At 40.5% G+C, this 16,484-nt stretch overlaps 1 protein-coding gene across 4 annotated transcripts in view; it reads left to right on the plus strand.

Moving 5' to 3' along the window:
• The window catches only part of celsr2 (cadherin, EGF LAG seven-pass G-type receptor 2), a 78,066-nt gene that overhangs the window by 24,842 nt on the left and 36,740 nt on the right, over nt 1–16,484 (plus strand). For all 4 annotated transcript variants that reach the window (XM_023278896.3, XM_035952205.2, XM_023278897.3 and 1 more), the window contains exons 2-3: nt 1,119–1,820; nt 14,491–14,713. In XM_023278896.3, the coding sequence (XP_023134664.2) occupies nt 1,119–1,820; nt 14,491–14,713 (925 nt within the window). The remainder of the gene's footprint in view (nt 1–1,118; nt 1,821–14,490; nt 14,714–16,484) is intronic.

Here is a 16,484-nt window from a genome sequence, read left to right on the forward strand (position 1 = left end):
TCCACCTGCATCCACCTGCATCCACCTGCATCTCTGCTGCCACAGCTGCTGCATGTGTGATGCCACAGTTGATGATCACTGGAGCTGCGAAATACTGGAAAAAACTGGCACGGCTGGGTTTTTTCTGTGATATATATGGCGATATGAAAACAAATAGGATGACTTGGATAGCTGTATCTGGAGATAATTTGTCTAGAATGACTGAGGTGATTTCTGTGGGAGAGTGTGCTGCATCGAAAATTAAAAAAATATTTACTAAAAGCTCAAACAAGCAGTCTGGAACCTTTCAGTTTGGACAGGCATCCGAATTAGTTTTCTTGCTTTGGATGGCATTCAGATCTGGCTTTGCATTTCTCATACAGAGCTTTGTGGTTCTGATTTAAATAGTCAAACAAATAAGTCGTGCTGCCTCATGCAGATGTAGTTACACTTCCGACCGAGTACTCGATTTGATCAATGTCATCCTCTCCATAGCCAAAATATTTCCATCCAACTGATATTTTTAATGTTTCTCTCCTGTTTCTCGCTAATTTTGCTGTGTAGATATGTCAACAAACTCCATGTCTAGTAAATAAAGCTTAAAAAAATATGACTGTCAGACAGATAGAAAATCAGAAGTGTGCAAATTTTGTTATTGTGACAAGCAGCAAAAATATTGTAGCCTGATGTGTTTGAGTTGATTTGCCTTCACATTGTACTTCCTGCGATGTGACAATTACACATGTGCACATCAGGATCTCAATGCTAAAATGACACTTTTATAACACTCAAGTTTGTGTGTTTATAAAGATTTTTGAATATGTTGCATGTTGTTCTGACTCCAAAAATTGTAGTTTAATAAAAACTGAGCGTATCTCTCTGTGTGTGTGTATGGCTGAGGTCTGATATTGTTAATTTTGTTCTGAAAATACCTTTGAAGATTTGAAGAGGAAAAGCTAAGTCCTCCAACTCAGTATAATTTGTTGGTTGAACATAATTTCATCAGAAGTCATAACTCTAAATGATCAATGCAACCTGTTGCGAGCCCAAACATTAGTTTTCAGGATGTAGCAGCACTTTCACTGTCACCTTCAGTCTGTTGCTTGTTGTTCATTTCTTTTTCCTGCTGTCTGTTTCAGATGGCGTCCACTCAGTGTCGGCTCAGTGTCTCCTCCAAGTCACCATCATCACAGATGAAATGTTGTCCAACAGCATCACATTACGACTCGCCAACACCTCCCAGGAGCACTTCCTGTCGCTGCTGCTCGCTCAGTTCCTGGACGGTGTGGCCCGAGTCCTGTCTGCTGCCCCCGAAGACGTCGTCATCTTCAACATCCAAGACGATACAGACGTCAGCGCTCGCATCCTCAACGTCAGCCTGTCCGTGGCTGTTCCTGTGTTTGCGGAGGGACATCAGCGTCCTCCAGGACTCGGTCACGGAGGAGATCGTCCCGGTAGAGGCCTGGAAACTGGAGAGTTCTTTGGCTCGGAGGAGCTCCAGGAGAGGCTGTACTTAAACCGCAGCCTTCTGGCTCAGATCTCCTCCCAGGAAGTTCTTCCCTTTGATGACAACATCTGCCTGCGTGAGCCATGTGAGAACTACATGAAGTGTGTGTCGGTGCTGAAGTTCGACAGCTTGGCGCCGTTTGTTGCGTCTGACACCATCCTGTTCAGACCCATCCACCCCATCGCAGGGCTGCGCTGCCGCTGTCCCACCGGCTTCACTGGAGACTACTGCGAGACTGAGATCGATCTCTGCTACTCTAAACCCTGCGGAGCTCACGGAGTGTGTCGCAGCAGAGAGGGAGGATACACCTGCGAGTGCTTCGAGGACTACACAGGTGAGAGCCTCGTTTTACATAATGAACACCCTGGTTTTTGTCGCGTTCGCTCATGCACATGTATCATCTGGCTTCTCGTGAATGTGTAGTTCTGGAGGTGAGTTGGGTTGAGGACATAATTTACATACTCTGACATTTCAGCTGCACTGTGTGGTACTGTGCTTTTTGTCCTTATGGTGCTTGTTAAAACAGTTTTAAATCACAGTGACGTCTGATTGGTGTTTAACTCCATTTTCTTATAACCTTCTTCATATAGTTTAGTGAGGTAGTAAAATACCTGCTTCCCTTTCTGCTTGAAGTTGTTTGTGATTGGCTTTGGCAGCATGTTAGATGATCAATGCACAAAGCTGAGGCTTTTTAAACTTTCCTCTGTCCTTTACCTCTATGCTCTTTGAGTCAGTCTAGCTCAGCAGAAGATGAAAGCCATTCATTGTGACAGACTGCTGGTCTGACAGCAAATATGCAGTGTACAATAATAACACTCATTTTCTAGTCAAAAGACATTGTGATTGGGGGCATCCTTCTCATTTCTTACTAACAACCATTGATTTTTTGCTGTTGTGTTGAAAATACCCTCTAAACTAGTGATGCACCATGACATCGGCATCATCATCGCTATCAATTGATAAAGGCTATAAAATTAAATATCAGCCCAAAATAATGCCTGTCAGATTAAAGTTTTCAATTTTATTTAAAAAATAAGTCTCTTTTACATACGTAAACTTCAGTATTTTGACGAGTGAACGTGCACATTTGAACAACATCCTGTCTTGTGTCTGCACCTGATAGTGGACCGTCACTGTAAGAGAAGGAATACTATCAATGTTAATTCCACTACAGGAGAGATTTAATGTTCTCTGCAATTAGATGGAAAAAAAAATGTGCAGTCAACCAAAATAAGCTTGAAAATATCAGCGTCTCAGATTTTTGCAAAAATATAAACTGTTTAGATGTGAGGTATTCCACCACTTTAGTAACTGGCAAACTGAGTTTCTATTGAATAATACGTCTGCTTTCAAGTGTTTAGTGTCTCTAGAAGGTGAAAGGGGACAATTTCTGCCAAGCTGTTCACAGGTCGCCTTCCAAATGTTAATTTCTTCTCCTCCACAAAGATCCCGTGGGGGCTTTAATGTCTGCATCTGTCCTCATTCGCTCCCCTCTGTGGCTCTTTATTGAACCTGGCTCTTTATAGACACAGACTGTCCACTGCACTAATGACCAGCTCTGCAGACAAAAGCTGAGTGATGAGTTATTGATTTGATTTATCTCGGTTGCAGGAAACCACAGCGGAAATATGATGCTGTAAGCCGTTGCTGCACATTAGTAGCAGATTGTCTTTATTGGAGGTGAATGCGTCACTTTAATGTGTTGGTTCGACTGGATTTGTTTTCTGATCCGGTTGAAGTAGCACTTTAAAATATCTGGAATTGATCACAGTGCTGCACTGGAAATGTTAAATCCTGTATTTTCACTAATGCAAATGAGTTTCTAGCTATTTTTTGGTCAAAAATATTCTCTATTTGTGCATGATATGGCCACTTAGCAACCTGTACACTTGCTACACCTACACTCTAAAGGTCGTGTGGCGCTGCAAGAGTACACCGTATTTCAGAGCTACCATCCAAGGTAAAGGAATAGCAATCATATAAAAAGCTCTGTTTCCTGACTTGTGTCTATTGTGGACCTAAAGAGAGATCTTTACTTTGTGTTGAGCGTTTTGCAGAAAAAAGGAGGAGTCTTTCTGCCCATAGTAGTATCGCTGAGTGGAACAAGGGAAGGAAATAATTAATTATAGATGACTACAGATGGGGTCTGTCCCCTGGCTGTGAAATGCCCCTTGGTAGAAATACCTAATGTACAAAAAAAAGCACACACGGAGACGACAGCAGCTCTTGTTTTCAGCGATGATAAGGAACTCATTTACTGCTGTTGGCTGCAGGATTGTGAACCAGTTGCAGGAATTTTTATTCATTCATTGCTCCAAAAATTATTCACATCCTCAAAGAGTTAAAAACCGTCTGCTCCTTGGGTTTATGGCTAAGGGAAAAAGGGGGAAGTTGAAAACGAGTTTAAAGAGAAAGAGAGTTAAACTATGCTAATTTATACAGTATGAATATCAGGGTAGTTGCTCCATCTTTTTGTTGAGAGGTTAAGTGGGTCAAATGCTGACTTTTTAATGCGAATTAGAGTTTGATCTTGTTCTTTGAAGCACCAAGATGGTTTGTTTATGATTACGGGGTAACACTTTGGCTCCCTCTGTTTATCATTTCCAAGCAGTAAATAAATAGTTTATAAGACAATGTAATGCATATATTTGTAAGTATTAAATAAATTTTTTGCAGTTATAAGTTAATGTTGTCTGCAGCTGCGTTCAAAAAACTCAGAATTAATGATTGATGATACAAGCTAACATATCTGTAATTATAATTGATGATACACACTATTTCTTTTCAGTGTGAGGATTAAAACAGCCGATTAAAACCCGATCTAAACCCAAACTCACCTGCTAGATTTCTTCTGAAACTTTCAGCCACATTAGATGGTCTTCATCAGTGGTTTCGAGTTTGTGAGTTGTCATGTAGAATGGGGCTGTACAAATAATCAAAATATTAGCACAATATGACCAAAAGCAATATGCAAACTGCACAAGCTGCTTTTTTTTGATCAAGGTAAAATATGTCACTGTTATAAAATGCCTTACAAATTATCTTCTCCAGATGCATGAGGAAATGTGATCTGCCTTTTTATTCCTGTTTGCTATATATATGTAACGTATTGAGAAAGTACCAATGTGTTTGCGAACTGACAAGATAAGGTAATGTGCAACCAATGTGAAAAGGTAGTTATAATTACATATTTATAATATAATTATTGGAGTGATAATGTCTAAATCAGTCATTTTGTAACAGAATTAAATATATTTCACATGCAGATGTTCAGCAGCTGTGTAACTTAATCATATGCAATAACGGAAGTCCGAAATGCTGAAGAACCACTTTGATTTCTTGTGTAAAAATCAGATTTTCCCATCAGCTAAAAGATCATTACTTTGACTTAAACCCCTAAATCACTTCCTGAAAAGGCCACAAGGTAAAAATAATGAGCTGAAGTGCAGCAAATCACACTCAGTAATGGCATTTTATCCATTATTCCTCCTCGAACACTGTAAAGGTTTTCTTTTTTCATCCACCTATTTATACAGCTGTTTATAAAGCCTCAAATAGTGTCGGCTTTTGAGTGTGTGGGCTCCGTCGCTCCGAGTCCAGGTTGAGTGGCACTTCTTGCACAGCTGTGGGTGTTGGAGCTGAGCTGCAGGTGCTTTTAACGTGAATCAGCAGAGAGGGAGAGCGAACATGTCAGTGGGCGTATCTTCATCCACGGTTAGCTTCGTTAATTTGGTGCGATTCAGAGCCAGATGCTGTTTGATCCAGTCTGCAGAATCATCTGAATATGCTTCTGGAGCTGATGATTTAAGAATCACGCTTGTCAGACTGTCCGATCAAAAAAGGTCGCTCCGGCAGGTTTGGTTTGATGTGTTTTCCTGTGATCTACAACTCCCACCGTTCCTCTTCACTGAGCGTTGAGTTCATCAATCTCCACACTTTGGTGCAGCTCAGTGTGTGTGCGAGTGCTAAATTGCTCACTCCATGTGTTTCGGGTGGGTGGCTAAGTGCTGAATAGCTGCGATTATGTGTGTAAGAAAGGTGGATGGGCAATCTGTGGAATGTCTGTGTTCATAGTGTGTGTGTGTGTGTGTGTGTGTGTGTTCGGTGTGTGTCTGTGTGTTTTCGGCAACCGTTGGACCGTAGGCGTTGCCAGATGGTCGCATGAAAGAAAATGAAAAAATATAACAGCCATCATCTTTGCTGTTCTTCAGAAGGACTGAGTGAATGATTTGGCTCAGCTGAGTCATTCTGTAGACGCTAAACAACAAGATGCTGTCTGCTTTACTTCTCACACGTTTCTCTTAAAACACGCAGAAGGGGAGACGCTCATCTTGTCAAACAGTCTGTCTGCATGAAAGTAACTTATAGTCAGCATCCTGCATGTGTTTGTGATGATCTTTCACAATCTCACTGCTGGCCTCCATCTTCCTGTGATTCTTTTTCCTTTGGTAATTCATTCAGTTACTGAGAATGTATTTGTAGGTTTTTAATGCGACATGCTTTGGAACAAAAGCTGGTGAATGTTCACACTCCCATTTGAAATCACCTCACAGTAGTGTCTGAAATTAACACCTGCCAAACACTGAAAGCCGCCACAATTTGCGTCTGAGAGATGGAATGAATTAAAAATGTGCCAGACGCATGGACTGTTTTGAAATCAGAGCATTTGCATGCTGTTGTTTTGTAGAGATGGATCTATTTCTGCTCTCTGTTAATGTTAACGCCTGTATAACTCACTGTATGGAACTCACTGGTATCATTTTTAGATTATCCCTTTGGTATTTCTGTCTTTATTTGACAACTCTCACTGTAAAAAGACCAGAAAAAATCATAGAGAGAGAAGCAACACTGACTGTAGAACCACTGGGATCATTTTTATGTAAAGACACCAGAGACGCAGTGGCTTTAAAGATTCAACCAACCCACAGTGCAAACAGACTTTGTGTAACTCCACCATTGTTCCATGGCCCTTTATCAATAATGGTGGGAATAGAGGAGGTTGAAGCTGAAATGTATGCAGTTATATTTTTATTAAAGTGTGGGATGAGCATACATAAGAAAGTCTAACAGAAAAATGCGACACGTGTAGGTATAGAGGTTGTGGATATACGAGTGGATACAGATGTGTAGGTGTGTAAAGGTACAACACCCTGGAAGGAGGAGAACTGGGAGCTTACTGGAGGACTAAATTAAAAAAAACAAACTCAACTAGCTGTAACTTAATACATGAAACTGCTGCTTTGATTGGTGATGCTGAGCAAACTATTTGACCCTCTGAACAGTTTCTGGGTTTTGTTTTTTGCTCCTATCACATTTTTGTTTGCAATATAAAGTCCTGCACCTCTGAAGAAACATAGTCACAACTATGACTGGAAGAAAAAAACTCAAAAATCTCGTTTGTGCAGTATACCACAGTTATAGTGCCATTAGTCATTCAAGAAAGAAATTGTGAAACCTGAGATTTCTTTCACTACCGTTCAAAGTTTGCTGTCACCAAGACAATTTCATGTTTTCTGTGAAAGCTCACAGTTATTCATGTGCTAACATAATTACAGAAGGGTTTTCTAATCATCAATGAGCCTTTCAACACCATCAGCTAACACAATGTAGCATTAGAACACAGGAGTGATGGTTGCTGGAAATGTTCCTCTGTACCTCTATGGAGATATTCCATTAAAAATCAGATGTTTCCAGCTAGAATAGTCATTTACCACATTAACAATGTCTAGACTGGATTTCTAATTAATTTAATGTTATCTTGCTGGAAGAAAACTGTTTTTCCCCAAACTTTTGAGCGGTGGTGTATTTTCTAGAAAAGCATGAAAGCCTCACATTCTATAGATATTTTACTTATTTCATTGCAAATTTGTTTCCGTACTTGTCTCCTATCTGCTCTGTGCAAACTCTGCCTACAGTTCAGCTGAGAAGTCCAAGAATTTTTGTCACATGATACTAATGATTTTACAGTTGCGAATTATTTGTTTTACAGAATCAGGTTAGAGCAAATGGTTTATTTTTAGCGAGCTTCTAAATAACACATGTAGAATTAAGTGACTTTGGTTCAATATTACTGCAAACTTAGATTTGATGAAATTTCCCGACTGAGGAACATGTTTGTTGAAAAATTGAAAATCCAATTTTTCTTTATGTTCTGCAGTTTCTGATGAAAGTTTCATAAAGTCAGCGTTGGCCAGTCCCATGGTCATATAACTTGATCTGTGCCGCCTCTGTTTGATTTTAATTTGAGTTATTTTAATGAACTAATTTTTGAGGAATTCATGCTTTAAGTGAAAGTACATAGCAGAGAGATGAAAGGAAACATGAGGACGGAGAAAACAGGAATATCATGATTCTAGTGACAATCTAAACACCAGTGGTTTTGGTGCAGTATAAGGCTCCTATCCTACGCTGATGTTTCACTGTGTGAGAGGTGGTGGAGTGTTTGTTCCTCAGGCTCCAGGTGACCTGTAATGTGGTGAGAAGATGTGATCGCAGATACAGCTGGAGGTCACAGTTCTGTTATCGATCATCTCATCTAATTATTCACCTTCAGAATCCTCTGCGGCTGAAGCTGTTTGCATATCCTCACACTGACCTCCTCCCTGCTATTGACAGTGTCTGTGTTTGTACAAACTGCTGTAGTGAAAGTGGATCTCGCTCTCGGCTTCCTCAGCTCGGTATGTTTGGTGTGTCTGCGGGGATCCACCCACTTTGTTTGACTGAGGAGGAGCGACGATGCACTTCGGTTACTTAGCAGCTCAGATACTCCCAGTAAGATCTCTGAGGAAGCTTCTTCTGCAGGAACAGTTTGCACACAGGGGTGGTGCACAACAGCATTACAGCTGTTTCTATATGCATTTACAGTAAGCTTAGCATCCATGCTAACACTTGATCTAAACATGATCCAGCAGAAAAACACATACACGTATGCAGTTGTTATCGTGGTCTGATAGATATACAGCCTAATGGATGTGAATCTCTGCCACAATTAAATGTGTTGTTTATTCAGTGTCACATTTGGGTTTCATGAGTCCATTTTGTTTTGTTTGTTTGTCTCTCTATAAAAATCCTCAGGGATCAATTTATAATGAACTGAAAGAGTGATGAAATCCATTTTGCTGATAAATTACCAGAGAAAAACAAGAATAATCTTGCTAATGTGTAGGCAGAGGTGTTCGTATTTTGATTTATAAGCCATCAGCTAATTGGTTTTAATGCTCTTGGTTGTAGGCTGCACAGTGCTGTAGTGGTTAGCACTTTCGCCTTGCAGCAAGAAGATCCCTGGTTCGCGTCCCGGCTTTCCCGGGATCTTTCTGCATGGAGTTTGCATGTTCTCCCTGTGCATGCGTGGGTTTTCTCCGGGTACTCCGGCTTCCTCCCACAGTCCAAAAATATGCTGAGGTTAATTGATCATTCTAAATTGCCCGTAGGTGTGAATGTGAGAGTGATTGTTTGTCTTTGTATGTGGTCCTGCGACAGACTGGTGACCTGTCCAGGGTGTCCCCTGCCTTCGCCTGAGTCAGCTGGGATAGACTCCAGCACCCCCCACGACCCTAATGAGGATTAAGCGGTGTGTAGATAATGGATGGATGGATGGGCTCTTGGTTGTTTTTTTGTTCAGTTTTACAGTTTGATAATGGCAAAGTGATGTTTGCTTAACTCTCAATTTATCTCTTTTCAGTTTGATTACAGTTACAACATATACAGTATATAATGTGGTACGTAGTCAGTCATGTCCATGTTAAGGTCTGTTACTGAATCCAGAGAATTAAGAGTCCAGTGTTTCCTCTTTTCTAAATGAAAGCTCTCTGAGGTGTCTGTGGAATTTGCTGCTTAATGATTCATGCTGGCAGCAAACAGAGAATGTGGGCACTGAGGTGGACGTATAGAGGGACGTAAATAGAGCAGAGGAGACGTGTTTGAATTATTGATCGGACATTCTGTGGAATTGTGGCTGTGATCCCATCAACGCCCCGATGTGCTGCTCACCTGGCAACGTGCTGCTGCAGTCAGGAGCACCTGAAGAGGAAACATCCCACAGGGAATCACCCAACAGAGAGGTGTTTTATCAGCCACCAGTGAGGATGATCTTTACAAACTGCTGCCAAAATCTCTTCTGATAAATATGTTTTTCCACATTAAAGCATATCTCAGTACCACTGTGACTTTTTTTTAGCACAGCTCTGTTTGCTGATGTCGTGTTTGACCACCGCGGCGGCTTAGAGAAACACAAGTGCTTTATTGCCTGCAGCAAGTTGCTGAATTAATAACAAGGCAGACAGCACTGTAACGGAAAGGCTTTATTTTACAGCCGGCTGGCCAGCAGTAGCTGTTTGTCATCAGGAAGCATCTGCAGGACCATGACAGATGATAGTTGCAGGCTGACAGGGTGGAGCACCTATTATGGTCCATTTTACCTAAAACAGCTCAGAGAAATCATAGTTTGACATTTTAAAACTTTCTGTATCACGCCAGAATAGAGCAGTCGTCAGTGATGCTCCAAGATAAAAGACAGTGTTAGTTAAAGTAGTAAGTACATTAGAGTATTTTGTTCTCCATTTCATGCTACTTTATAATTCAGAGGCAAATATCACACTCTAATACTGCAGAGCTGGAATGGTACAATTAAATTTAGTCAGGCAAATTCGGCTTTTATATAACCTTGATGAATTTTAATTGTAATATTTACTGTAAATCGGTAAATTCACATCACAAACCACACTGTAGCACAGGGGTGTCAAACTCATTTTAGTTCAGGGGAACAGCCCAATTTGATCTCAAGTGGACCGGACCAGTAAAATCACAACATAATAACCTATAAATAACCACAACTCCAATTTTTCTTTTGTTTTAGTGGAAAAAAAAGTTCACATATAAGGAATTATCTTTTTACAAAACATTTGGAACAGCTTGAAATTTGTTAAGAAAAATAAGTTCAATTTCAACAACATTACATCTCAGTTTATCCTTTACACATTACAACTTCCAGATCACAGAGGGTCTACAAAAGAATAACTTTATGATCATAACAACAAAAATCTGACAAAAAACAAGACAAATATTGCAAAACTGAGACACAAAATGACAAAAGAACAATGACCAATCTCGTATTTTACTTTATGATCAAAATAACTTGTCATGGTCTAGAAATTATTTTAAATCTATAGTTTTACAAATTTATAATCTGAAGTTAATGTCTTCTCTGTAATTTTTCCGCTTTACAAAGTCATCCAGCGGGCCGGATTGGACCCTCCGGAGGGCCAGTTTTTGGCCTGCGGGCCTCATGTTTGACACCTCTGCTGTAGCATCTTAACCGTGTTATTTAAACTCCTTGTGAAAATTTGCATCACCAGTCTTATTTCTCTGCTGGAAGGCACTTTGGATCAACAGCTGCTTTTTTAAGTGAGCTATGACAATAACAGTGACTTGACCTTTTACTCCATTACATTTATTTAACAGCTGTAGTTGTTGTGACCTTTCAATTTTCAAAAATTGTTTGGGTTTCAAGAGGTAAATTGATCCAATAGGTCACAAAAAATGCCACGATTACATGTCGCAGCATTTTGCTTTCATGTGTCAGTGCTGAGGCCAGGGGCAATACGTTTTCAGGTTGTCTGTCCATCCTAATCTCATGAATGCAGTATCTTCAACATTTGGATGGAATTTCATCAGGTTTGGCAGAAACATTCACTTGGACTCGAGGAGGGATTTCACTGGCATGTTCTGAACATGACGGTCAAATATTACCACGGCTTCATGCAACATGTTTGTGGCCAAGAATTTGTGACAGAATTTCACACTTTCGTCTAAACAAGATAAAATCATGAAGTGATGACATTTTATATCAGAAAGATAAAAGGTCAGATCTGGACAGACATGGGTTTAAGCTGCAGCTTGACTGGTTGCCTGAAAAGTGCAACCACAAAGCTGTAGTTGTTGTTTCTTGTTGAAGTCCCCACAAATCACTGTTGACAGTTTTTTTTCTTGCAACACTTTGGAGGAGCTGTACAACAGTATAATTAGTGGCAGGACTTTTACATTTTCAGCTACTTTTAGTGCCTCATTTAAATGCTGGACCTTAATTTGTAATTGAGTATTTTTTCACGGTAGTACTTCTACTGGTACATGGTCTGAGTATGTCACTCACCGAATTAAACATTATAAAACATTAATAAAAAGATGTTTTTGAATGACGGGTTGAGAGCTTACAAGTTGTCAGGTTATCAGCTATGATTTATAGGTTTAACAATAAGCCAGTAAGCCTCAGATCAGATGAAACAAACAGATGCTACTTGTCAACATGTGAAACTTGAGCCCACAACCTGGCAGCAGGTTCACTGAACAGTAAAGAGTTAAATGTTTCTCATCATTAAGAACCTCTGGAAGTCGTGTCAGCCTCTTTTTAAGCTGCAGCTCAGTTTAGTCTCTGTCTTGTGAATGCGCCTCTGTGGTCCAAAATTCTTTCTGTGTATCAATAAATGTTCAGAGTCATTATCGTGACGTCTCAGCGAGCAGCTCTTGAATTTACTTTGACTGAATAGATGTTCCCCAACAACAGCAATAAAACAAAGAAGCTTGCTTTCAGTGGACTGTGAATGGAGTGATTAATAGTCAGAGAGTAAATAAAGGCCTGTGTATCGGGGTGTTTAGATGGAGATGGTGTGTGTGTGCGCGCGTGTGTGTGTGTGTGTTACAGTAGTTGCTACACACAGCGGAAGTCTTCCACACTGCTGACTGAGAGGCTTTGACACAAATTCTTGCTCACGCATGGCAGAGCGAACAGTCTCGCCTCAGCAACTGCTGCAGCCTCCCGTCCAGAGGATCCAGACAAACGGCACATGTGGGACGAACTGCAGAGCCGAGGAGGACGAAGGCTCCTCTCAGGGTCACACAATAACTGTCTGTGCTGCTCCAGTTTCCCTTTGTCGGCCTTGTGTGACCCGTAGTCGTCCTGCTCACTGCACCTCTCACCATTCAGCTCAGTGGATTGGATGCTGCAACTAAATAACTAATTATCATCATTAATGAATCTATCAGTCAATCACTTGACTATTATAAAGGCCCAACTCAAACATGTTTAGTCATATTTAGAACCGGTGAAATTTGGACATTTCATGTGTATTATTTGATAATCAGCATCGCTGGTGATTCATTCACTGTTGATCATCTAATTGATGAACCGATAACTTGTTTCAGCTCTGTGATCAACCCTGCAGGTGTAGAGACGGTTTGTTTGCCTTATGAAGGTGAATCTTTCACTCCTGGATCCACTCAATATGAAACGCCATGATTTACTTGTCATTCAATATAGAAAAGTTTTGAAAATCTGATGAAAAGGAATCAAATTCTAATACTAATGGTGCTGTATTTTGATTTGAGTGCGAAAAACAGTTACATGATCAGAAGTCGTTGTTGGTAAAATAACGTCAGCATTACAAACAGGTAGTGTCTGTATGAGTTCAGCTTGTGACTCCACTGATTAGTCGATAAGTTGATTGACAGAAAAGTGTTCTGCCTCCGTTTAACCCTCTGAACACCAAAAGCTGCTGGAGGGTTTGTAGAAAAAAAGTCACCAAATCACCATTTGTCAGAGCCAGATAACGTGAAAGCAATAAAAAAAATGTTCCTGAGCTACTCATTTTTGACTTAAATTTCCATTGGGAAACTTAACCACATTTACGTTGAAAATTATGATATTTAATCAAATTGCCTTATTCTATGTGTCTTGTTTAACTAAACTGACTTGAATAAACCATTTGGTCTAACCAGATTAAAACTCTTCGGTGCAAATGAGACGTCATAAGTGATAAAATTTCAAGGACTTTTCCATTGACTTGCAGGCTGTGGGTAAGAATGGAGATAAGCCCATAATATACTAATAAAATATCTACAGTATGTGGAGTCAGCATTTTTTTTCTAGTGTTGGGAACATCTGTGGACACTTGGAAAAATGTTGTATTTGTTGAATCAATTTTATTTTTTTAAGGAATAAATCAAAGACATTTAACTTTGTATGATGTATGGACTTTATTGAGTCCTCCCTCCTTCTAATCATGGTTGTGTTTTTACCACAGAGGTGCAGAACTTTATATTTCAGGGGAAAATGAGCCCACAGTGAATAAAAATCTAACAGGATCACCCAGACAGTGCTTGGCTGTTGGAGGGTGAAATAGTTGATTAGTAATATCAATCAGTTGTCCAGCTTCTTTTTAGTTGAGGTTGTGCAGATTTCTGAATTGGATATGGGTTGTTTTTCTCACATTTTTCAATATTTCCTGACTTTGCTGACACACCAGTTATTATATTATACAATTCTGATCCTTTGTATTGAACTAGGATTCAACAGGCTCTCATAGAAACCATCCAAATAGATTTATTCAAGAGCTCCTCTGTAAATCAGAATTCGATGGGTTTCAGTGTCTGACAGGCAGGCAGGACACGAACACTTCTTTGTTTCAGGTAATGTAATGATGAACTCATCAGATATCTGTAAGGTGTGAAAGCAGACAGTAATCATCATGAGCCGCCTCAGTCTGCAGAGACTGCAGTCATTTTGTTTGGCGGCTTCAGACTCTGAATGCACAAACACTTCCAGCTCACTGCTTTTGAGCCATCATGTTGTTCCCCTGAATATGAATTCAGCACAAACTGCAGCCTTATTCCCAGAGGGAGGAGGGGAGTCATGCTGGGTGTGACACAGAGGAAAGAGAAAGACTGCAGACAAGAGAAACCAGCGTTTAGAATTCAAAGTCAGATTTCCTCTGGTGCACATTGTCAACAGTGTCATAATTTTTTTTTCATCCAGTCCTGTATGCTTGAACCAGTTTCCCTGATGTGAGGTGGCTGATGTTCCACTTGTATACATACTGTATAGGACAGGTGTTGTGACTGGAATAAGCAGCATATAGCAGTGTGGAGCCCCAGATGGTGAGACTGAGGTGATGCTGCTTGTCACAAACAATATTAATCCTCATTTCTCTCCACTTTTCTCCATCCATCTCCAGGAGAGCGCTGTGAGCTGTCGTCCCGTTCAGGCCGCTGTGCTCCGGGAGTCTGTAAGAACGGAGGCTCCTGCGTGAACCTGCTGGTCGGCGGCTTCAAGTGCGAGTGTCCACCGGGCGGCTACGAGAAGCCCTACTGCGAGATGACCACACGCAACTTCCCGCCACACTCCTTCCTCACCTTTAAGGGCCTCCGGCAGCGCTTTCACTTCACCCTCTCTCTCACGTAAGCACCTCCACCTCCCTGCATGGAGCTGCAGCTCACCTGTCATCTGAGCTGATCCGCTGCCTTCCTGTCATCTGTGATTCACTCTTCATCTGCCCCCACACCCCTACCTCTGTGTGCACGCTCTCCAGCTCTCACCCACCTTACATTTATGTAACCATAATGGCATTTAATAGCAATAATGGGTCCGCTGAAGAACAGCCATCTGCTGTAGAGCCACTCGAGTATCAGATTATGACACCTGAGCTATAAATACAGAAGCACTGCTGAAATATACTGTGTTAAACGTGTGAGCTCTGCAGAGAGGTGCAGCCTGTGAACCGAATGTTAGAAAGAAGATGAGCTGGAGGAGGTGTGTTTTTGGAGAGGATGTGAATCCAGCAGCCAAGACTGAGTCTGATCTTATTACAGTCAGTGTCACTGGTCACTTTGAGCTGAGTCAGCGCCTGGCCTGTTTCAGTGCCTCACTCACCAGGGTGTAGACTCAGAGATTGTCTGATGTATGTGAGCAACTTTTGAGAACTTGATTTCCCTTTTTAATTGAGTTTCAAATCAGTTTTCTAGTCTAGTTGTAGTGGAGAATTTCTTGCATTTTTGTATTCTCTAGCACAGTATAATAGATGCACAGTGTGTGTAGAGAAAGCTCTACATCAGGGCTGTCAAACTCATTTTAGTCCAGGGGCCACATTCAGTCCAATTTGATCTCAAGTGGGCCAGACCAGTTAAATCACAGCATAATAACCTATAAATAACCACATCTCCAAATTTTTCCTTCCAAATTCTTCATCTAACTTTGGCAAAAAGGTGATTAAACCTTTCTGTTCCTGCTGCATTGTAAAGTAGCATAGAAGCAGGTCTAAATAAGGGCCATTTTGTTTTCATGCTCAAAAGCAGACTCCAGAAGCAGAATTTATGACACGAGAAGTGATGTCAGCTCTAACACCGACACTTTCTCTGAGAGCTGGAGGTGATATCTGGAGCCTTAATTAGCATTTAGCAAAAATAGCAAAGATTTAAGCCTAAGGTTCCTTCATTTTTCTGCACAGCACAGAGAGAAAAGGGCCAACCTACAAACGCCTCATGTAAATTTCATTATGTTAGTTTTGAAAGCACATGAGAGAGTTCAGTTTTACTTTTTGCAAAATTTTATTGCTTATTATTTTTTATTTCAGGCAAGACACTAAAGGCCAATTTTAGCCTCCTCCATAACATTTCAGACAAGTGAAAATTAATTTGTTCTCATATTCTTAGCCAGAAATCTCCACCTTAGTAGCACCAAACTCTCCACTTTTCTTCCTATCTATGTTCTGAAGATTTTTACAGAGGGGTTTGATTAACATTTTATTCCTATTTTTTTTCCCATTCAGAGCAAGAACCAATAATTTTGAACCTGCTCAGATTTCTACTCTGGAAATGTATGCAATGGTGCATGTTTAATTAAATAAATGACACATTTGCACATTTAAGCATTAGATTTAGGAAAACTGGCTAGCAGTTGTCTAATCTAGATAATCAGTTGTTGAAATTTCATGGTGATATTTTTACTCTTGTACCTTTATAGCATTTCTTGTGAACGTAACTCTAGATCTAGTTTTATTTACTAATAGTTACTGTAGTTACAGTAGATGCCTTCTTTTCACCTTTCTTGTCATTGTGAAGAGGTTTTGACATATAAATGCATTTTTCCTGCCATCGAGAGTCCACCAAGTGTCAGAATAATGTCGGAGGTTGAGGCTGTAGCTATAGCTGAAGCTTTGCATATGTGGTTGAT

The sequence above is a fragment of the Amphiprion ocellaris genome, chromosome 5 (assembly GCF_022539595.1).
Source record: "Amphiprion ocellaris isolate individual 3 ecotype Okinawa chromosome 5, ASM2253959v1, whole genome shotgun sequence".
Classification (NCBI taxonomy): Eukaryota; Metazoa; Chordata; class Actinopteri; family Pomacentridae; genus Amphiprion; species Amphiprion ocellaris.